The sequence below is a fragment of the Eriocheir sinensis genome, chromosome 9 (genome assembly GCF_024679095.1).
Source record: "Eriocheir sinensis breed Jianghai 21 chromosome 9, ASM2467909v1, whole genome shotgun sequence".
NCBI lineage: Eukaryota > Metazoa > Arthropoda > Malacostraca > Decapoda > Varunidae > Eriocheir > Eriocheir sinensis.
The window spans coordinates 19333858-19355817 of record NC_066517.1 but is presented as its reverse complement, the minus strand read 5'-3'; the positions used below and the strand labels follow the sequence as shown (position 1 = coordinate 19355817).

The 21960-nt window shown below is 41.4% G+C and overlaps 1 protein-coding gene across 3 annotated transcripts in view; it reads left to right on the top strand.

Annotated features, from left to right (window-relative positions):
* The window catches only part of LOC126996089 (sushi, von Willebrand factor type A, EGF and pentraxin domain-containing protein 1-like), a 54197-nt gene that overhangs the window by 9467 nt on the left and 22770 nt on the right, over positions 1-21960 (top strand). For all 3 annotated transcript variants that reach the window (XM_050856186.1, XM_050856185.1, XM_050856184.1), the window contains exons 2-27: positions 5152-5319; positions 6972-7106; positions 7270-7425; positions 7532-7631; positions 7714-7896; positions 8126-8284; positions 8598-8777; positions 9346-9525; positions 10176-10370; positions 10890-10991; positions 11293-11439; positions 11961-12082; positions 13244-13358; positions 13926-14120; positions 14565-14656; positions 14778-15591; positions 16087-16269; positions 16796-16957; positions 17526-17687; positions 18265-18367; positions 18825-18903; positions 19213-19336; positions 19784-20011; positions 20142-20340; positions 21113-21270; positions 21535-21623. In XM_050856186.1, the coding sequence (XP_050712143.1) occupies positions 5152-5319; positions 6972-7106; positions 7270-7425; positions 7532-7631; positions 7714-7896; positions 8126-8284; positions 8598-8777; positions 9346-9525; positions 10176-10370; positions 10890-10991; positions 11293-11439; positions 11961-12082; positions 13244-13358; positions 13926-14120; positions 14565-14656; positions 14778-15591; positions 16087-16269; positions 16796-16957; positions 17526-17687; positions 18265-18367; positions 18825-18903; positions 19213-19336; positions 19784-20011; positions 20142-20340; positions 21113-21270; positions 21535-21623 (4530 nt within the window). The remainder of the gene's footprint in view (positions 1-5151; positions 5320-6971; positions 7107-7269; positions 7426-7531; positions 7632-7713; positions 7897-8125; positions 8285-8597; positions 8778-9345; positions 9526-10175; positions 10371-10889; positions 10992-11292; positions 11440-11960; positions 12083-13243; positions 13359-13925; positions 14121-14564; positions 14657-14777; positions 15592-16086; positions 16270-16795; positions 16958-17525; positions 17688-18264; positions 18368-18824; positions 18904-19212; positions 19337-19783; positions 20012-20141; positions 20341-21112; positions 21271-21534; positions 21624-21960) is intronic.

Below are 21960 nucleotides of genomic sequence, written 5' to 3'. Positions count from 1 at the left end.
AGAAGGGGAGCCAAAGCGGGAACCTTCTAATTATATTCCTTGTGTGTTTTGCGGATGAAGGCGCGGCAGCTTCTCTAATTACTAAGGCGGAGGCGCTTGTCCATTGAATAACCGTTGCAAATTTTTATTAGTTATGCTTCTGCTGGGACACACACACACACACACACACACACACACACACACACACACACACACACACACAAGCTCCCATCCCCCTCCTTGTAATTGTATCACGTACGTATTTACTTTAGATGTGTAACCATAACATGTGCATTTTCAGGCTAACGGCTGCCATAACTAAATATACCGTTTATTATTACATATTTATTATACACACACACACACACACACACACACACACACACACACACACACACACACACACACACACACACACACACACACACACACACACCTCACCGCTCCGATCTGACAAGGAGGTTAGCCTCTACCTGGAAGCAGGGGGTGGGATGTGTGGTGTGTGAAGGACCCAGCAGTACCCAGAGATCGAGTGATGATCCTCCTTGATCCGGAGGGAAATCAAATCAATGACGAATGCAGTTTCGTCATCAGGCCGAGTTGATTTTTTTCTCTTCTCTTTTTTTTGTGTGCATCGGGGTGTAATGGTTTAATAGTAGGGGGGCGGGGGGGGGGTACCGGCAGATCCATCATACGCAAGTTGTCGCGATTGGCCCATCATCCTCTTCGCCATCCCAGCCTCTCAGGTGCTCGTGTTCTTTCTCCTTCAAGTTACGTGACCACATGCTGAGGCCGTCATGCGGGTAGCCGTCCAATAAGCTATAATGCGGGTCTTGGCGTAAGCGTGTGTCCATGAAAAAGGATTCAACGCTCGCCATTGTATCTTCGCGCGTGTCTGATCTCTTACTGATAGCGATGTAGCCAAATCGTCGCTGAAAGGAAGACGAAATAGCAAGTGAGATGATGAAGATGATGCGTGAGATGATGGAGGTGCATGAGATGAGAGAATGAAGATGAGAGTTCAGTTTTTGGTCTGTCTCTCGTACCGTACAAAGGAAGAGGAGAAACATACGACAAATCTGACACTTCATGTAGAAATAAACGCAACCAGAAAGTAAAGAGAGAATCGCATCTGATAGCTGAAGAAATATCACGAACGGGGAGAATTTGCCCCATAGTTTATGAAGAAAAATACGGACACTCCATAGATCATTAACGCGACCAAGAAGTAGAAAGAAAATCGCATCTTATAGTCAACGAAATATCACGAAAAAAGGAGAAGTTATCCCTTAGTTTATTTATATTAGGAAAAGAAAAAAAAACGAACACTACCTCAAGTCATAACCACAACTATAACCGAAGAACCAAATCGCATCCGAGTCGGTAAAAGGAGAATTTTTTTTAGCCTTAAGCTTTTTTTTTTTTTTTTTATTACAGCAGAGGAGTCAGTTCAAGGGCATAAAAAAAGGTAACAAATGTAAAAAAAAAAAAAAGCCCGATACTCACTGCTCCTAAAAAGAGTTAAGGAGTGGTCGAAAGATAGGTCAATTTCGGTAGGAGAGGTGTCTTGATGCCTCCATTCAGGGACACTCAAACACCTGACAGTTATGACGTCAATAGCAATATAAAAAAAAATAAAGAAAATTCGTATCTTAGACTCAGGGAATCACTATGAAAAAGAAGAATTCAGCGCTTAGTTTATCTATATAAAGAGAAAAAACGGACCCTCCATGAAGTCACAACCACAACCAATAACTAAAGCCAAAATCGCATCATGTAGTCGAGAAAATATCACGAAAAAGGAAAATACAGTCCTTAGTTTGTCTCAGATAGAGGGAAAAAAGTCTACTCCACCTCAGGCGACAACAAATCAGGAGGGAAGAGCCTCCTTTTAGAGCAGGGGTTCTTAACCTTTAGATAATGCCAGGCTCCATTGGATTGTTCAGTATGGTCACATGCCCCCTTCGCTTGACTGCCGAAATCATCATCACCAGTCCTATTTAATATATAGTATATAATAATATTTAGAGTTTGAGTCCCATACCCCCAGCATTTGGTTCTCATATCCCCAAGGGGCATGGATACCCCCGGTTAAAAAGAACTCCTGCTTTAGACGATGCAGGAAGATCATAGTCGCTCTGTTGCTGGTGATTGGTTACAACTAACCCGATGGGGGTTGGGCAAAACCTGTTGGAGATCGGGCACTCAACGGAGCTTCCATATTTAACTAAAATTTCTTCATATTTGGTGTCACCTGAAGTAGATTAGAGCCTACTATAACCCTTAGTTTGTCTCCGGTGGAAGGAAGAAAAACGACGCTCCTTGAAGTTAAGAGAAAATCGCATCTTAGGGTCAGGAAACCACTATGAAAAAGGAGGATTTAAGTGGTTGTAAGAGAGCACCGCCCCCCTCCCTCCACCACCACCACCACCACCACGCAGCCAGCACTCACAGCCTCCTTGCCCCCAGCCGACACAAAACAGATGTCAGGCCCGGCACATTACACTCCCTTCCCGCACAGCCCCGGCAGCCATCCATCACAGCCGCTCTTATCTCGCCGCCCCTCTCATGAGCTGCCTCCCCCACTCACTCGCCCCCTTGTAGACACGATGGATTAGCTGCCTGCGGGAGGAACTGATTGACTTATATGTGTGGGAGTGTGCTCTTGTGTTTTGCCTCCCCATCGCCTTCTTGTTCTTTTCCTTGTTCTATATTTTTTCTGCTCTCTTGTTCTTGTTCTTCCATCTTGTTCCTTCTTTTTTTTTCTCTTCCTTCTCCTCTTATTTCTCTTCTCCTCTTTTCGTTTTCTTTCATTCATTCATTCTTTTCTTTCTTTCATTCTTTCTTTTCTTCCATCTTTTTTCTGCTCCTTCCTCTTTTCCTCCTTGTTCTTGTTCCTTCCTTTCCTCCTTTTTCTTTTTTCTTTCTTCTTCTTCTTCTTCTACTTCTTCTTCTTCTTCTTCTTCTTCTTCTTCTTCTTCTTGTTCTTGTTCTTCTTGTTCTTGTTCTTCTTCTTCTTCTTCTTATTATTATTATTATTATTATTATTATTTTCTTCTTCTTCTCCTTCTAGTTGTAGTATTAGAATGATATTAGCTTTTACTTATTTGTTTGGTCACATGAATAAGTGAAGTCTCCATTATAATATTCATTTTCTTTGTCTTCTTACGTACGTTTATCAATTATTAAGCATATGTATTATTCTTTGTATATGATTTTTTTGTGGTAAATTCAAGCATTCCATTCATCATTTGTGTGTGGAGAAAGAGCAAGGGGAAAATAGTTTACTCTCTCTCTCTCTCTCTCTCTCTCTCTGGAGCAAGGAAAAAAAATCTCTCTCTCTCTCTCTCTCTCTCTCTCTCTCTCTCTCTCTCTCTCTCTCTCTCTCTCTCTCTGGCTGAATATGACACTTTATTGCCCACGTCACCCATAACAGGGGGGGAGGGGGAGGGGTATACCTAGGGATCGACGGCCCAAGTTGTCACCTGACCCTGACACTCTCTGGGCCACTCGAGATGATCTGCCCCAACGTTAAGTACATGAAAGGGTCCTCGGATACCATGGCCCACGAGAGAGAGAGAGAGAGAGAGAGAGATTTACATAGATTTACATAGAAAATCAGACCACACAGACCCCATGGTCCAGACTTGGTGGTCTGTCCTTAAACCTAAGTGATTTTACATTAATCAGAAGACTCCAAAACGTTGCATTTCTACTCTAGTTGATATTAAGTTGAAGGAAGTGACGGTCGAGCTTATTTTTGAAGGAGTCAATCGTGTTACACTGGACCACTGACGGTGGAAGCTTATTCCATTCTCGCACTACAACGTTGGTGAAGAAAAATTTGCAGTCTGAATTACATCTGAGTTTTCCGCCCGTGTTCCTCGTGCGCACAGTGTCATGTATCATACACACTGTTGCTCTGTCTCCATTCGTGAAACCAGTAAGTAGTTTAAAACATTCGATCAGTTTTCCTCGGAGGCGACGTTTCTCAAGAGACAACATGTTCAGGGTAGAAAGCCGTGCTGCGTCGGCTTTGTGGCGCAAGGAAGGGATCATTTCGTTGCCCGACGCTGAACACCTTCTAATTTAGCAATATCCTTTGCATGGTGGGGAGACCAAACTGTACCGCATATTCCAAGTGGGGTCTGACTAAACTGTTGTAGAGCTGGAGTATTACATCTTTATTCTTGAATACAAAGTTTCTTTTAATGAAGCCCAACATTCTGTTCGCTTTATTTGCTGCATCGATGCATTGCTGTGAGAATTTGAGGTTTGACGCGATTTTGACCCCCAAGTCTTTGACGCATTGAACGCTTTTGAGTTTAACGCCGCGCATTTCGTATTCGAACTTCTTATTCCTCGTTCCAACTTGAAGGACCTGGCACTTGACTATCCGACCGTCTTCGTCAGTGAGAACCGAGTTGCCAATCTTTGAGAGAGAGAGAGAGAGAGAGAGAGAGAGAGAGAGAGAGAGAGAGAGAGAGAGAGAGAGAGAGAGAGAGAGAGAGAGAGAGAGAGATGATTTCCTTTTGTTTGGTGTTTTGTGTCGAAATCATCATCTTTTTCTTTAGGGATTCTTTTCAACACCTCTTTTTTTCAGAATCTTGTTGTTGTTGTTGTTGCTGTTGTTGTTTCTATCTTTGTTGTTGTTGTTGTTCTACTTTTTCTTCATCATCTTCTTCTTCTTAATCTTCTTGTTGTTTTTATATTTTTCTTTTTTTCTTCTATTTTTTTTCTTCCACTTCTATTTCTTCTCCTGCCTTGTTGTTCTTTTTGTTCTTGTTCTTATTCTTGTATGTTATTGTTCTTGTTCTTCGTCTTCTTCTTCTTAATCTTCTTGTTCTTGTTTCTTTTTTATCTTTCCTTTTTCTTCTTATTTTTCTTCCTCTTCTATTAAATTTGTTCTCCTAGCTGCCTTCTTGTTCTTTTTGTTCTTGTTCTTATTCTTCGTCTTCTTCTTCTTCTAAATCTTCTTGTTCTTGTTTTTTTCTTTATCTTCCTTTTTTCTTCTTCTTCTCTTTTTCTTCCTCTTCTATTGATTTTCTTCTCCTGCCTTCATGTTTTTGTTCTTATTCTCGTTGTTCTTGTTCTTCGTCGTCGTCTTATTATTATTATTGTTACTGTTATTATTATTATCATCATTATCATCATCATTATCATACTTCGCAGGTCCCCAACCAGCGCATCGAACTCGTCTTCCTCGTGGACGCCTCGGCTTCGGTGGGCGCGGAGAACTTCTTCAACGAGATCAAGTTCGTCAAGAAGCTCCTCGCGGACTTCGCCGTCTCCTACAACCAGACGAGGGTGGCCGTCATCACCTTCTCCAGCAGACACAAGGTAAAGGGAGTCTGCGCAATGTGTCTTTTTCGTCTCCATCGTTTTTATCTCTGTTGTTGTTGTTGTTGTTGTTGTTGTTGTTCTACTTCTACTTTTGCTTCATCATCTTCTTCTTCTTCTTCTTCTTGTTTTTTTCTTTCTTTTTTTTCTTTGTCTTCATCTTCATCTTTTCTTCTCCTTTTTCTTATTTTTCTTCAAGGTATGGATGTGCTGGTAATTAGATGATGGTTGATGCTTCGACTATTGATTGCTGTTGCTTCGAAATTGGTTCTGATGCGGTGGTTAAAATTGGTTTTGTTCTATAATTTTGGGGTCTGTGTCTTCTTCCTCTTCTTCTTATTCGTACGTTTTTCTTTCTCTTCTTCTCCTTCTTCCAGCTGATGGTTTTGATGTGCATTGTGGTTAGAATTGGTTTTGTTCTATAATTTTGGGGTATGTGTCTTCATCTTTTTCTTCATCTTTTTCTTCTTTTCTTCGTCTTTCTTCCTCTTTTTCTTCTTCCAGCTGAGTAACCCAAGTGATTTAATTATCAGAAGGCGTGAATGTGTATCTTGTGATGATGGTTCATGCTTCGAGTATTGCTGTTGCCTCAAGAAATGGTTCTGGTGTGGTTGTTTAGCTTTTGTTCTACCATTTGGGGGCAATCTCCTTAGGGCCGCTTTCATAGTCACTTTGTTTTGATCGTTACCAATGGCGCCGATCGACGATATAGTTTTCCACGTGAAACTGGCCTATGGGGTAATGGCGGCCTATGGGGTAATGGCGGCTGCAGAGGAAGCGATCGAGAGGTGTTGAGAATGTGTGGCAAGGTGCGGGGCTAGGCTAACCTCGCAGCCGCCACTACCCCATCGGCCAGTTTTACGTGGAAATACCATAGCGGCCCTTAGTGACTGAAGGCGTGATCGAATGTGTTGGTTGATGCTTCATATACTTACTGTTACCATTGCTTCAAGATTTAGTTCTGCTTTAGCTGTTTTGCTCTGCCATTTTGGTATTACTGCTCTGCTTTCTGCTGCATATGGCTCGACTCTGCCATTAAATCTGTTACTTCCATTTTTTCAGAGGGTTTATTCGATTCATACTTCGTTTTTTTCTTTAAATGATTCGAAGCTTGGTTCTGATTTGGCTCATTTCCTTATTTTATCACTCAAATAGTAACCTAAGCCTCAAAACTGGTATAACTTAATTTAGCCCCCATTAGATATTAACCCAGTCCCCCTTAGATATAAAAAAAGTAACCTAAGCTATCTCAAATGGTAACTTATCCCCCCCCCCTAATTTGTAACCTAGGCCCTATTAAATAAGAAAAGAACTAGGCCCTCTCAAATAGTAACCTATGCCCTCTCAAATGGTAACTTAGCCACCCTTCAAATAGTAACTTAGCCTCCCTTAAGATGAAAAAACTAGACCTTCTCATATAGTACCATAACCCAGTCCCCCTTGAATAGTAACCCAGCCCTCCTAAATAGTAACCCAGTCCCTCATCAAATAGTTTGGTATACTAAGCTAATCCCCCTGAAATAATAACCTTGGCCCTCTCAAATAATAGTAAACCATTGCCCTCAAATGGTAACCCAACTCTCCGAAAATGGTAATCTAGCCCATTAGCCTTAACTCTCCAATACACAACAGTCTCCATCAATCTTCGGCAGGTCATCCGCCACATCGACCATGTGACTCAAGCCTCAGAGGACAACCACAAGTGTTCGCTGCTGGAGAGGGAGCTGCCCAGGATCAGGTATTCAGGGGGCGGCACCTACACCCTCGGGGCCCTGCTGGAGGCACAGGTTAATATGTAGCTAACTGTACTTTCACCTTAGCTTTAGAAATATGCACTCCTTGCCCTTCCCTGTTAAAAGTCTGAAATTTGCTGATTCACAAGCTAGCCATATCTCCCCTTCAACTTCTATTGTCTTATGTTCCATCACAAGTTAAAAATTTCCGTCACAGAGCATTATAGCGCTGGCCAGACCTGATGCTGTCAAGGCTGTGTTCCTGGTGACGGACGGCTACAGCAATGGCGGTGACCCCAGACCTGCCGCCGAATTCTTGCAGGCCCGTGGGGTGCGAATTTTCACCTTTGGCATCCGCAATGGGAACGTCAAGGTGAGGCTCAGGTGTGGGTGTCCAGGGACTGTAATGCAACTGTTTTATTTACCTTATCTTTTAAACAACACTTCCATTTTGACATGCTCTTCTATGTCCCTGGCAGGAGCTGTATGACATGGCCTCAGTCCCCAAGGAGGAACACTCATACATTCTTGATTCCTTTGAGGAGTTTGAAGCCTTGGCCAGGAGGGCACTGCATGAAGGTAAAACTCTAATGCACTCTGCCCGTCTCTGTCTGCCCATTTGTCTCTTTATCTGATTTTAATCCATAAACTCTCCCCTCAGATCTGCACAGTGGTGTGTACATGTCCCAGGACAGAAGAGCCTGCTTCAAGCTGTGCAAGGGTGGGGAGGCAGGCGGCTGCTGCGACACTTATGCCGCCTGCACCTGCGGGACACACACCGGCCAGTTTGCCTGCACCTGTCAGGAGGGTTACTACGGGAATGGTCTGCGCGGCAACTGCAGGCGTGAGTGTAGTGACAGCATTAAGTGATGCTTCTGGTGCTGTTGTGCTCTGTTCCATTGCATATTGGCTGACATTCCATTCACTTTATTGCTGACTGATTTATTTACAGATGTGTCATTTAATCTGCAAGAATATAAGTGACTTGATGAACTTCTGGAAATCTGGTTCATTTTGTTTGTGGTATATTTCCAGTGTCCATATGTGTCCCTCACCATTCCCTCCCCCTACAGCATGTCCAGCTGGTACATACAAGGATGTGCAGGGGCCAGGAGATGTGTCATCCTGCATCCCATGTCCTGACACACACATGCTGAGTGCCATGGGCTCAACCTCGCTTCACCAATGCTACTGCAAACGTGGCTATACTCAGATTGGGATGAAGTGCACCAGTTAGTCATCTTGTGTTTCTATGTTTAGAAATAGGAAATGAGAAGTCAAATTGGAACCCATTTTAGAGTTAATTGTATGTAAATTTTTTTATAAATATCTATTTGTTTTCTTGAATTGAAAGAAAAACAACTGAGCCAGATTTTATTTTATTCCCTGCAAAGTGTAAGGAATGGCAGGAATGCTAGCTACAGATCATTCTTTTTACACCCATTTTTAATGCTTTCCTTTATTTGTCTAAAATGACATTACTATCTATTTCATACCTATAAGCTAAAACTTTTTTCAAACCCTAATGGACCTCTGCTTTCCTAGGGATGCAATGCCCACATCTCACACCTCCTGAGAATGGCTACTTTGTGCGCAACACCTGCAGCAATGTGGTGAATGCAGCGTGTGGCATCCGCTGTAACCCCGGCTACACCCTGCAGGGCTCCTCCATCAGGCTGTGTGGCGAGGACGGGACCTGGAGTGGTGGAGACGCCCAGTGTGTCAGTCAGTATCTGCTTGACTTTATAAACTTTGTTGGGTACTATTGTGTTTCACCTCTTGTTGTAATGATAACAATAACTAAATAATTTAATGCTGTTTAACAGATTTCCTCATAATAATGCTTTTGTTAAACATTATCACAAATTCATGGCTACCTCAGTCACTAGAATGTGATTTTGTTCACCAAATATCACACATAGTTGAGTCCTCTGTAGAGTTCTCAAGATGAACACCCTCCTCAGGCCCAGACCAGACAACATCATTGCATATATCTTTGTTTCATCATTTATTTTTGGGTATTATTTCATCATATATAGTTTAAAAATAACAGCTTTCACCTGTTGTTGCATATATGACTTTGTGTACCTCATTGTTTCAGCATTTCATTATGTAATCATCTCATTACCCACATTTGAAAATAGCATACTTCACCCTCTGTGTTTGCAAACTATAGTGTATTTTTTTTGTTTCATCTACTTTGATTAGTAATGGTGCTTAATGGTTGTTTTCAGATTGATCTCTGATCATAATATTTATTTTGCTAATGGAGTTCACATCATCCCCTCAACAGTGAAATCTTGCCAGGAGCTCCACGCCCCAGCCAACGGGATCCTGAAGTGTTCCCAAGAGCGGACGACCATCGACACCGAGTGCACCTTCACCTGTGACCCGGGCTTCCAGCTGGTGGGTTCCAGGGTGAGGACATGCCTGCCCGTAGCCATGTGGGACGGCATTCCAGCCTACTGCAAACGTAAGGCACGGTGTTTTGTCTGTTGTGTGTCTGAGATCATTAATTCTGTATGTATGGGGAGCTGACTAAAGAGTGACAGTATAAAAAATTATAATTGAAAGTTTGGAAGTCTGATACTTCTGACACTGCATTCCTGTGTGCTGCAAACAAAACACTGTTTACCTTTGTATTATATGTAAGGTTCATAGTTCTGTGTATCAGAGATCTGGCCAAAGTCTGATAGACCAAGAAGCTGTAAATGAAAACTTTAGAGCCTGTATGTTCAACAAATGATGGGTGACAAAGTGGAATGAAGAAGTTTTGCTTGTGGTCACCTAGTAAGGGAATAAGACACCAGACAGATGATGAGACTGAGAAGACTGGCAATTGTAATCAAGGGCTTAGCATTACTGTCTGTTTAATGACTTAGGAATATGTAATGAAAACTGACTGGCATCTAATGTTGAGAATAATTGCATTAGACACTAGTCACACTACCTAGATTATTTGATTTGAACAGATGTGATACCTATGTCTTCAATATTCATAGACCTTTCAGCCCATTGCACAGAAATAACTGCTCCTAAGTAAGTCTTTGTCCCAACATCCAGTAGTCATCAGTTTCTTTTCACTTTTTTTGCTGGTAAGCAAGAAAATAACCCATTCCACAGCCATCTTCTGTCCCAGCCTGCCACCCATCCACCATGGCAGAGTCAGCCCGGCCACCTGTGCCTCTTCCAAGCCCAAGTACGGACTCAACTGTGAATTTTTATGTGACTCGGGTTACCAGCTGAAGGGTCCCAAGAAGACCAGCTGTGTCAGCCTTGGCATTTGGTCTGCCGGCCTCAAGGCTTCCAGGTGCATTGGTGAGTATCAGGAACTTTAAATGTATTAGAAACTGACACTATATCTCCCTCTGTTATATTTTTTTATGTAAAGGGATGTTTGCCTCTTTCAACTATAGAACTGAAGCTGCAGTTTGTGGTGACATATGGCCTTTGAGATCCATGTTGTGTAGTGTAGTCAAATAAGAATGGGACAGGATTATGCTTTATGACACATAATCTACTATCTTAAATCAATTAATGTGAAATTTCTTCAAGTCTCAGTTTACTTAAGGATCAGATCTATATTTCATGACTAAATTTAGTATGAAAGACCAAATCACCAAGTCTAGTTATTTAAAATATGAGTATGAAGTAGGAGCTCATAAACCTGTGACCAAATAAGTTTCCAGAATACTTAACTGACCTTGCCTTCAAGGAGGATGTGGAAACTATACCTCACACATTAGTTCCAAAGCATGCACATTGTCTCTCTATCAAATATGAGTGGCATGAAATCTTGAAATGCCTAATGGATTTTCTGTTCCTTTCCCATGTGAGATGTGACCCCTCCCGTCATCCAGTGTCCTGCCAACCAGACGGTGGCCACAGAGCCCCATGAGAGCTATGCCTTGGTGAACTGGGATGGCCCTTCAGTCACAGGTATGCAACATCTCTATCATGGGTAAAGATGTATTGGAACACCTATGAGAATAATTTGAATAGAAAATATACAATGACCTCCACAGCATGTAATCTTATTTAAGAAGTATAAAATATTTCTCTTTAGACAACTCTGGAGGTCATATTGTCTTAAGTGTCCATACCTATGACTACTCAGTAATTCTAATCTGTTTTGATTTCAGTTTTGGTAAAGTACTACTTATAGTAGATAGAAAATTCACTGACCATACCACATGAAAGTGTATATGAAAACTTATTTGTAATATGGTCCTCTTCCTAGACAACTCTGGAGGTCACATTGGCTTGGCATCCATTCCTGTGACCACCCAGCCCATGAAGCTTGGCATTGGGAGGCACACCATCAAGTACCTGGCCAAGGACAAGATGGGCAACAGAGCCTCATGCCAGTTCTCCATCACAGTCCTGGGTGAGGAGGGGAGAGCAGCAGCAACTACGTAGAGTATAGTATTTGTCAGGTTGTGTGCACCTCTCCAATGGGTACTCATACTGGAGAAAATAAAATGACCCAGAGGAAGGCCATTCAACAGATGGTGGGGGGAATTTAAGAAACCCACAGAATGTTTACATTAAAATTGGAAACTAGAAGGACGGGACGAATGAATAGAAATGCTTGGGGGAGACTTATGCCCCGTTGCTGATGAGGATCTTGAAAAAGGACTCAGGATAATTTAACTAAGATGAGAAAATAAAATACTATTCACTGTTAGTTTATCAAGAATTAGTTTAATACTCGTTTATCTTCATATCTCACCTTAGTTTTCCAGTGTAAAGCTTTTTTTCCATTACATGAGCTACAGTTGGAATGGTATGTACAAATTGGAGAACTCACTTTACTATTGTCTGGGGTCTTAACTTCAAAACTGACTGATAAAGCTGCAGAAGTGATTCACTGTTTTCAAAGCTAATTTACAACCTGTGACTCGGAAGATGAGGAGCCGCCGCGGGTGGACGAGTGTGAGTCGCCGCCAATCTTCCTGTCCCATGAGGATGACGTGGATGTGTACTGGGAGGAGCCGATCTTCTCCGACAACTCTGGCAAGAGGGTGCAGGTAGGACTCATTGTTTCTTGTTGAGGCTTTTTCTCGGCTTATATAGCTCTTAATCTGCCTCTTTTGCTGCCATAAATGTTTTCATGTTTGGTTCTATTTGATTATATTGTTCTAACATGTTTTTTTTATGTTCTGCTTCATAATGTGTTGGCTGACTTGTCCTATTCATTTTATTGCAGACTTATTTATTTATTAAAGTGTCATCTAATATGCAAGATTATCGGTGACTTTTAATAACAGGAAAATTTACTTAGAACTAAAGCCACTTCTTCCCTTCTGTGGGCTCTTTTTTCTACTTTAAACTCTTTATCTCTTTTGCCATGAAAAATAACATGAACATTACGTAGAAATTGAAGCCATATCTCTCCTACTGTGGGCTCTTGTTTTCTACTTGATAGCTCTTCCTCTGTCTTCTTTGCTGCCATAAATAAACAGAGGAAAATTTGCTGAGAAAACTGAAGCCTTATCTTTCCTCTTTATTGTGTTGTTCTTATGCATGAAGGAATATATGCCCCTTTCTAATATGACGCTATTGGTGGTGGGCCAGGGAAGGTTCGTGATATGATGGAGGAGCACGTAAGGAAAGGAAAAAGTATCTAGGAAAAAAAAATGTATTTAACTTGGTTTTACATTTACATGAAGGAACGTGTGTCCCTTTCAACTATAGAAATAAAGATGTAACCTGCTGTGTCTATTTTTCTGGTTATGATAGTATCTTTAAGCCCCATATGACACCCAAAACAATAAGGGACACATTATAAGACATTTCGGCTCCCAAGAACACATATTTGACAAGGCTTTCGTAGGAGTTGTGGGCATTTCCAAGAGTAGTTTTATGACCCCGGTGGTAGTTTGAGCCTTCTTCTGTACCATGAACCTGAAGAAACACTCATTAGAACCCGACTGACCCCCTCTTTGACCTTTAGAAATAGCTGATATGAGAAGCGAAAGTGTCTTATGATACCAACCTAACTTCCTCTTTGTATAGTGAACGTAAGCCGTCAAAATGAAGAATGCTTACTAATCTTTACTTTGACACTCGGTTCTTCACCTTGGTTCCATTTTTCACAGTATATTTTCTTTCCTGATATGACTAATGATTTAAATGATGCATATAAATTAGTGGACATATCCTGAGGGAGTAACATGATTTTCCCCCAGGTGAGCAAGTCGCTAGAGCCCGGGCAGTTCCCTCAGGGCGACACTCTGGTGGAGTACTGGGCCGTGGATGAGGCGGGCAACTCAGCCACCTGCAACATCACCATCACCGTTCAGAGTAAGTGACCTGGGCCACCCTATCCATTATTTTTGAAGTCTATCTTAATACAAACTAAATGTTTGTAAGATAATTTAAAACAATTTATTTTCTTTGCTTCAGTCATCCACTATATCAATATCAGAATTCTTCACCCCGTGCATCAAAAGGATTGGCACCAGTTAGGCACGTGACCATAATAAAGGCCGCCACTTTTCTGGAGCTGCCATTAACCCGTCCGCTGTGATTGCCATGGATTTAGCTTTCACTGGTAGCCTGGTAACAAATACTCCCAGGTCTTTCTCTGCCGCTGTGGTGGATAGTGGACTCTTGTTTCCCATATGGTATTGTTATGTTGGATTTCCCCTCCCAAGGTGCATGACTACATTTTTCTTCATTGAATTGTAGCAGCCACTTTTTGTTCCATTTCTGTCGCTTGGTGATGTCTTCTTGTAGGAAATCCGCAGTCAGCGGGTTAGGAGCACAAAGCCTGCACATCTAAGCATGCATGGAGCCTCTCACAACAAGCAGAGAGTAGTGGAGCAAAAGGACAGTCTAATCTCAGGTTCTTCCTCCCTTCCCTCGCAGGACATGCTTGCCAGCTGCCTGTGGACCCCATCAATGGTGCTGCCAACTGTACCGAGAATCCTGATGCCATTTTCTGCACCCTCACTTGTTATGATGGTTATGCCTTTGCCATGAGACCACAGCAGGACTACTTCTGTGCCTATGATGGTGTCTGGCTCCCTGATGACAACCCAGTGCCCTTCCCAGACTGCTCAGGTTGGTTGTTGCTGCACTATTGTTGTTTTATTAGTGCTGTATGCTTTAGTCTTGATTGTAATAGAGGAAAAGCTGCATGAAGAAGTTACTTGTGCTGTTTTGTTAGTGTTTTGCAAGTTTTGTACCTCATTCACTAATATACCTGAGGCAAAGCTGCAAAGAGTTTACATTAAATTATTTCATGTGCTGTTTGTGACTCATATTTTTTTCAGGATTATAAATTAGGTTAAATACTCCCAAATTCAGGTGAATGTAGAAGTCGAGCAAAAATTTATTAGTGGTTGCTTATAAAGTAACCCTGATTGTTTTGCTAGTTTTATAGGTGTACCGTACTCTTGTCACAATTATAGCTTGGAGAAAATTTGCCAAAATCCAGGTGAAGGCAGAGCCAGAGTGAAAACGATACTCCTGCAAAGTGTTCATAAGTGTTGTCTCTTCCCACAGTGACTTCAATATCAAACAGCATTGCCCAGGAAGGTGAACTGGCCCTGGAGGATGACGGCTCAGTGTGCGATGACATCTTCCTCATGGGGCAGGTGAGAGAGAAAGAGAGATACAGAGAGAAAGAATAACTCCAAGGCCTGTGAACAGAAATCAATAGATAACCAAATGCCCTCTAGATTTAAAAGAAAAAAAACCAACTTATCTCCTTTTTAGGTGGAGAACCAGCTGGAGAAGAAGTTGGAGGAAGCTCTCAACACAAAGTGCAACGAGGATGTGGTTTGTGAGGTGGCTGCTGTGGAAGCCGTGTGTGAGGAGATCTTGGCTGAGGCAGAGGAGGAATTCAACACCATTGGCTTTTATAGGAGGAAAAGATCTATTGCTGGGGCGTCTCTAATCCCATCTTGGCCTGGTGGTAGTCAGGACCCTCTCGAGGCTGGGTGGAGGTACTGGTTCAGGGGCTCTGACACTCACCTCAAAAGGATCAGGAGAGAGACTCTGGATCTAAGTAGCCTTGGGGACATGGATGACCTGACGAGGCACAAGCGACAGTTTGGGTTTTCACTGGACCACCTTCTCCTTGGTGAGGGTCAGGCTACCACCACCACAGCTGCAACTCCAGTGACACAGCAGACAGACAGCAACAAGATTGGCGCCCTCATTGATCTCATATCCCGGTCAATGGCTTCTGATGTTGGTGCCGTGCATTTCACCACCTTCCTCGCCAACCTGCGGGCACGAGATGGTGACTTCTCCTCTGAAGACTTCATGACAGCATTCTCTGAAGAGTTTGGAGAGGATAAACTTACTGCCTTGAGGGAGCTAGCTGGAGGGAAGCTGGGATTAATTGGCTTCTCTGCAAATCATTCCACTTTCTCTTCCTCTTCCTTCTCTTCCTCTTCCATCTCGTCCTCCTCCTCCTCTTCCTCTTTCTCAAGCAGCCACAGTGTTGAGTCTGGATCCCATGATGGCTCAGAGCAACGTCCAACAATCACCAAAAAGACCTTCAAAGTGCAGTTCAAAGTAGAAGGTGTGTAAGGTTGAGTACCACTTGTCTGCTGCTTGTGGTGGTCAATTCTACTACTGTGCACTAATATAAAGCTGTTTTTAGGTAGTTTTCTTTAGAAGTAACTCATTCTCCATGTAATTGAAAAAACAGGGTTTGTTCACTAATATCTTTGCATCTTTCCAGTTAGTACTCACATCAGGGAAGTATGTGCTTAGAAAAACTGAACTGAGGTAACAAAGTGAACTATATTGTCAAAATAAAAAATTATATACATTTTGTAGTCATATACCTCAGTTGATATACCCCAGTTCAGTTTTTAGGAGTATTATTTTCCTGACATGAGTACTGATTGCAATGGCGTATACAAAAGGGCAAACATATTCTTGTCTCATAGATGGATCATTTAGGTTTGATTTGTGACCAAGATAATATTTTTTCATTCAATGCACTGGTCATCCTCTTATTAACAATATCAGGAGTACTTTCCTAATCCAATATACACGTTGTCCTCTTCAGGCCACGGATCAGGAGCCACAGACCAGCTGCAGGATGCCTTGGGGGAGCTGCTGCAGGCGGCTGAGTCAGGCCAGCTTGATATTGACTATGGAGAGCAACAGTTGCGTGTGGCCGCCATCCGCCTGAGAGAGGACATGGAGTACATCTGTGAGGCCGGCAGCATCTCAAGAGATGGCAAGTGTGGTAAGTCACAACATCCTGGCACTCATTTTGTCTTTGCCAGAATTTAGGGTTTGTGCTCACACTAAATGCATTGACTGCCTCAATAAGAAAATTATATAATGAATTTGTTTTTTCTAATGGGATGAATTGCTAAGTACCCATATATATATTCCTTGTAATCCACCCCCTGACAGGGGTATCATGGGTAATTATTAAATTCTTGAATTTATGTTCCATATAGTAGCACCTGTGCCATAATGCTACTAGGCATCTTGGATCGTAAGAAAAAACAGCATTTGGTGAATCACAGAATCCTGTTACTCACCTTGTTGTTGCTATCACTGTTGACTACTCACCAAATACTATAGTGCCTTTGGCTACTGGAAACAACAGTAACTGGTGTCACTTATTATGCTCAATATTGAAATATTATCTATTCACTGAAAAGCCAAATAAAGTTTATGACATGAGGCACAACAATAGTTTTTGTTGTAGGAAGTTATTCTAGAGGATGTCCTGAGTGTGTGCCTCTGTTCTCCCCTCCAAGTGAAGTGTCCTGTGGGAACCTTCTTCAATGTGATCCTGCGGGAGTGCCAGCCATGTCCCCAGGGTTCCTTCCAGCCAGAAGAGGGTCAAGTGTCCTGTCTTGTGTGTCCTGCCAACACCTCCACCAAGGCTGGAAGTGCCAAGAGTGACGCTGACTGCAAAGGTCAGGACAAGCTTGTAATTTTTACTTGAAAATATGACAAGAAAAGTTGTTCAGCATCTTGGTGCAGTCGACCAAGAAAGTTAGTCCTACCCTAGAACATGAAGTATTTTGAAAATGGTCTTAACCTTTTGCAATAGTCAGTATGCAACACCTATTCTTTTGTTTCAACTCATTCAGGAGGTGCCCAACATTGTTTAGGGCAACATTACCTATGTTCTCAGGAAATGAGGATATAGACCATTGGAAAGTAATTCAGGAATTCCACTTGCTTCAGAGGGAAGTGTGGTGTTTGCTGTATTCTTATTAGTTTACCTCCTTAATGCAATGGTGAGCACCCCTAGCTAAGAATCTGTGGGGCTGTATTCCAATCCCGTCAGGACAGTCAACACCCAACCCACCCAGCTGTTCATACTCCCATTCAGGTTGGTCAGTAAATGGGTACCTGGGGAGGCTTAGCAAGGTAAACTGTGCTAATTACATTTATTCATCAACTACTTATTAATAATTTGCTGTAGCTTTACTGTCACTGAAAGGCAGAATATTTTCCTTGCATGGTCATCTTTTGCAGCCCAGTGCCTACCAGGAACATTCTCCAAGGATGGTCTTGAGCCGTGCACCACCTGTGAGCAAGGCCAGTACCAGGATGAGTACGCCTCCCTCACCTGTGCCAGCTGTCCTCACGGCACCACCTCTTGGCGCCGCGGCACCTGGGTCATCGATGAGTGCCGCCGTGAGTCACACCCACTGACCCTTTGATATCCTTATGAGGGGAAATAATAGAGGAAAATAACTATCATGATATTTAGTTTTCTTGCCTACAAGGGTAAACTTTCCTTCCTCCAAATTGCACAGAATATAATAATGTCTTGCTTGCATGGGTCTGCTTACAAACATGTTTCATCCTCATGATGTACAGTATGAAACAGCTTTAAAAGAACAGGGGCCACTGAAATTGGGTAATAATGGTAATAATGAGGACTGTAAAACAAGCTTAAGCATATTTTAACATTTTAATTAAGGTCTTTTTATTTTATTGTTAATACTATCATTATTATTATTATTATTATTATTATTATTATTATTATTATTATTATTATTATTATTATTATTATTATTATTATTATTATTATTTAGCACAATGCAATAGGTAGAATCCGAAAAGTACAAATAGCATGTTACAGTGTCTAACCGTGACAGACATGAAACACTGAGACATGGAAATATGCTGCCCTATAAATAATATTATGCTTCCTTAAGTAATGGGAAGTTCATACAAAAAGTAAGAATTTCTTATGTTTGTTTTGCAGCCATGTGTCTTGCTGGCCAGGTGTCTGAAACTGGACTAGAACCTTGTTACCACTGCCCTCCAGGACACTTCCAAGACCAAGAGGGACAAAAAGAATGCCTCAGGTCAGTGGGATGCAGCAAGACTTCAGGTTCTGGGGACAAAGAAATATCTTGGGTCACTGAGGACAAGGAGGAGGGTTGAGTTTTTTGGGGACAGTGATGGTACTCAGGTGGGAGGGATCAGGACGGTGTAACTCCTGGCTAACAACAATCAGGAAGAGCACCATTATTAAAGCTCTCCTCACCTTCTATAAACAGTGGATTGTCTTCCTGTCTATGACTTGAACTCTTTCAAGGGAAGAGTGTCAAGATTCAAGACACTTCTCCAACCAATTGACCCTCTCTTTTGACCACTCAGACTCTTCTTTTTGCATGAACAATGCTTGGCGGGCTTTATTGTTTGTTTTTGTTGTCCTTGAGCTGCTTCCATTGCTGTAAAAAAAATATTTTCTTTACCGTTAATAATAAATAAATAAAAAAGGTGACTGGGAACAACAATTTGATTGATGTCTTGTTCCAGGTGTCCTGGCGAGGGATCCACTCCAGGCAGAGGAACTGCCTCCATGTATGATTGTGAGGGAGTGTCCTCAAACAGCCAGGTGCACACTCAGTCATGTTGGGCTGCCATGAAGTTTGTCACCATCACACTCTATAATTGCTTGACTTGGCAGTGCAGGACTCTGAACAATTTATGGCAATTTAATTCGTTTTGGTCTAGGACTTGCAATAGTTGAGACTTGCTTGCCTTATCAAATCATGCTTGTTTGAAACTATAGTGGCTCACACTGCTTGTGAATTACACTGTTGATCTCATATTCCTCAAAATTCTACTGCACCACCTGCAGCGTGAAGGCTGTTAATATTTCTTAAAGCTCCATTCCTGATATACTATTGTTGTGTTCCCTCAGGCAGCCTACAACACCCTGGAGGCTGTGCCAATCAATGACTGCTTCAGTGAGCCCTGCCACAATCAGGCCACCTGTGTCTCCATGGCCTCAGGTTACGTGTGTGAGTGTGCCCCAGGCTACTCAGGTAAGTTGCCATCCCAAACTTTTTGCATTATACAAACTGTTCTTTTTGTAGAGTAGCAATCAGAACAAGGGAAATATTTAGTGAAGTCACAGAAGAGTGAACTTTTCTTGATTGCTTGGTAGTCTTTCCATTTTGGGTGTCTTCCCTTCTTAGACTTAGTGAGTGAGGATGGCGAAGGTGATCATGATTAGTACTAATCATTCTTGACTTCTAGTTGATCATAATTATCTATTTTTCATGATCACTTATTTTTCCTTCGTCTACTCATTCTAGGTAATCTTATTATTCTTATAAGATAATTATGATTGCTTTATAGCCTTGATTACCTAATGTCATTTATTTCCAGATGACCTTTCCTTTTCTTTTGCTTAGTTGTGAGGATAACGGAAATTATCATAATTGCTTATTTGTTGCTTCTCAATTCAGTGTGTTGTATGTGTTCTCCAGGCCAGCAGTGTGAGATGGAGGTCAATGAGTGTGAGAGTGAGCCATGCTTTAACAATGGCACCTGCACTGACCAGCTCAACAGCTTTAACTGCAGCTGTCCACTGGGCTTCTCAGGAGTTCAGTGTGAGGTGAACATCAATGAGTGTGACCCTGACCCCTGCCAAAACGGTGCTACATGTATTGACCTCATAGATGCCTTCAAGTGTGTTTGTGTGTCAGGCTACACAGGTGGGTCAAGCTCCATTTTTGTTTATATATCCAGTGTTTCAAAAATCCTTTTATATTTTTTTTTGGATTTTGTTTTGAGAAGTATAATGGCCTTTTTAAGAGCTTTAATAAGGGAATGCATCACTTGCAGGTGAGGTGTGTGATATAGACATTGATGAGTGTGCAGCAAATCCCTGTGCTGAGGGGGCCACCTGTCAGGACCTGCACAACGACTTCACCTGCGTCTGTCCACCGGGAGACACTGGCCGGTTCTGTGAGACTCACATCAATGAGTGTGAGTCATCACCTTGCCTCCATGGCCTGTGCCTTGATCAGGTCAATGAATTCAAGTGAGTGATGGACTGTGTGTGTGTGCTTGTGCTGGACTCCATCACTTTTCTTAACATCTCCCCTTTATAGGAGCAACACTTTTGCATGCTTTTTTTTTTCTTTTTTTTAGGCCATGATCAGTCTCCTTAAGGCTACAATGAAAAGCATTCTGTTCTTTAAAGGTGGAAGGAATTGACACTGCACTGGCAGTTTCAAACCCAGCCTTTATATGTTGTCAGAGCTAGAGATGCATGATTTGATTCTCTTAACTTTGAATGGGGTGACATAATACTCTTCCCAAATAGGTAAATTTCTCACATGCTCAAAATATAGCAGATCCCCCCATGACACATGATTTGATTATTTAAGATTATATATATATATATATATATATATATATATATATATATATTATATATATATATATATATATATATATATATATATATATATATATATATATATATATATATATATATATATATATATATATATATATATATATATATATATATATATATATATATATATATATATATATATATATATATATATATATATATATATATATATATATATATATATATATATATATATATATATATATATATATATATATATATATATATATATATATATATATATATATATATATATATATATATATATATATATATATATATAAGTATATATATCAGAGCTAGTGATGCATGGTTTCAGGTTTCATCTTTATATGTTGTCAGACAGTCAGAGGTATTGGTGCAGCATTTTGTAGTTTGGACAACATTACAGGTGTGTGTGTGAGCCAGGCTACACCGGGACCACCTGTGAGGAGAATGTAGACGAGTGTGCCTCACAGCCCTGCCAAAACGGTGCCACATGTATTGATGGGCTCAGTGAATTCTCCTGCACCTGCCCACCTGGATACTCTGGCCCATACTGTGAGAATGGTAAGGCATGCACAGAAGACCGTAGAATGTTAGAATAATTCATTTCCACTGATTGGTTAAAATTTAGCATATGTTACTGTCCCACTAAATAATTTTACTTTCATGAGTTCTTTTGATCATTGTAGCAAGTTATAGTTTTGATTTCTTGGAGTTGTTGAAATGAAATTTAAGTTTGCCAGAAATTAATGAATATTGTTGAATGGGTTATCTTATCTTTTATACTTTTCATAATACATAGTTAGTGTTTGCCACTCTATTCACCAGAAATGCCAACTGACTTCCTTCTGGAGTTCCCCTCATCTGGCATCCTTGATTATGCATCTCTGGAGGGTTTCTCACAAACCTTGGACAGTGTGAGTGTTAAGTCATCATCTACTAGTACAATGTTGTTGCTTCCTTGCTACTAGACTTTGGCTTGGTGTGTTTGAGCTGTTTCATTCATCATTGGCAGTGACTCCTTGTTTCTCACTTCAGCAGAGTGGAAAGTTTCTTTTTCTGTTCCTTGGGGCTCAGCCTGTCTATAGCTATGGAGGGAACAGGGGATTGGAGCATGGGTGAAACCTGAGAAACAAACAAACACTCAAACAAAAACATAGAGGAGGACAAGTCAAGATAAATGTGTATATTGAACAACCTTTTAAAACTTTTGAAATTGTTATTTTTCTTTTTTCGTGATGCGTTATGCATGTT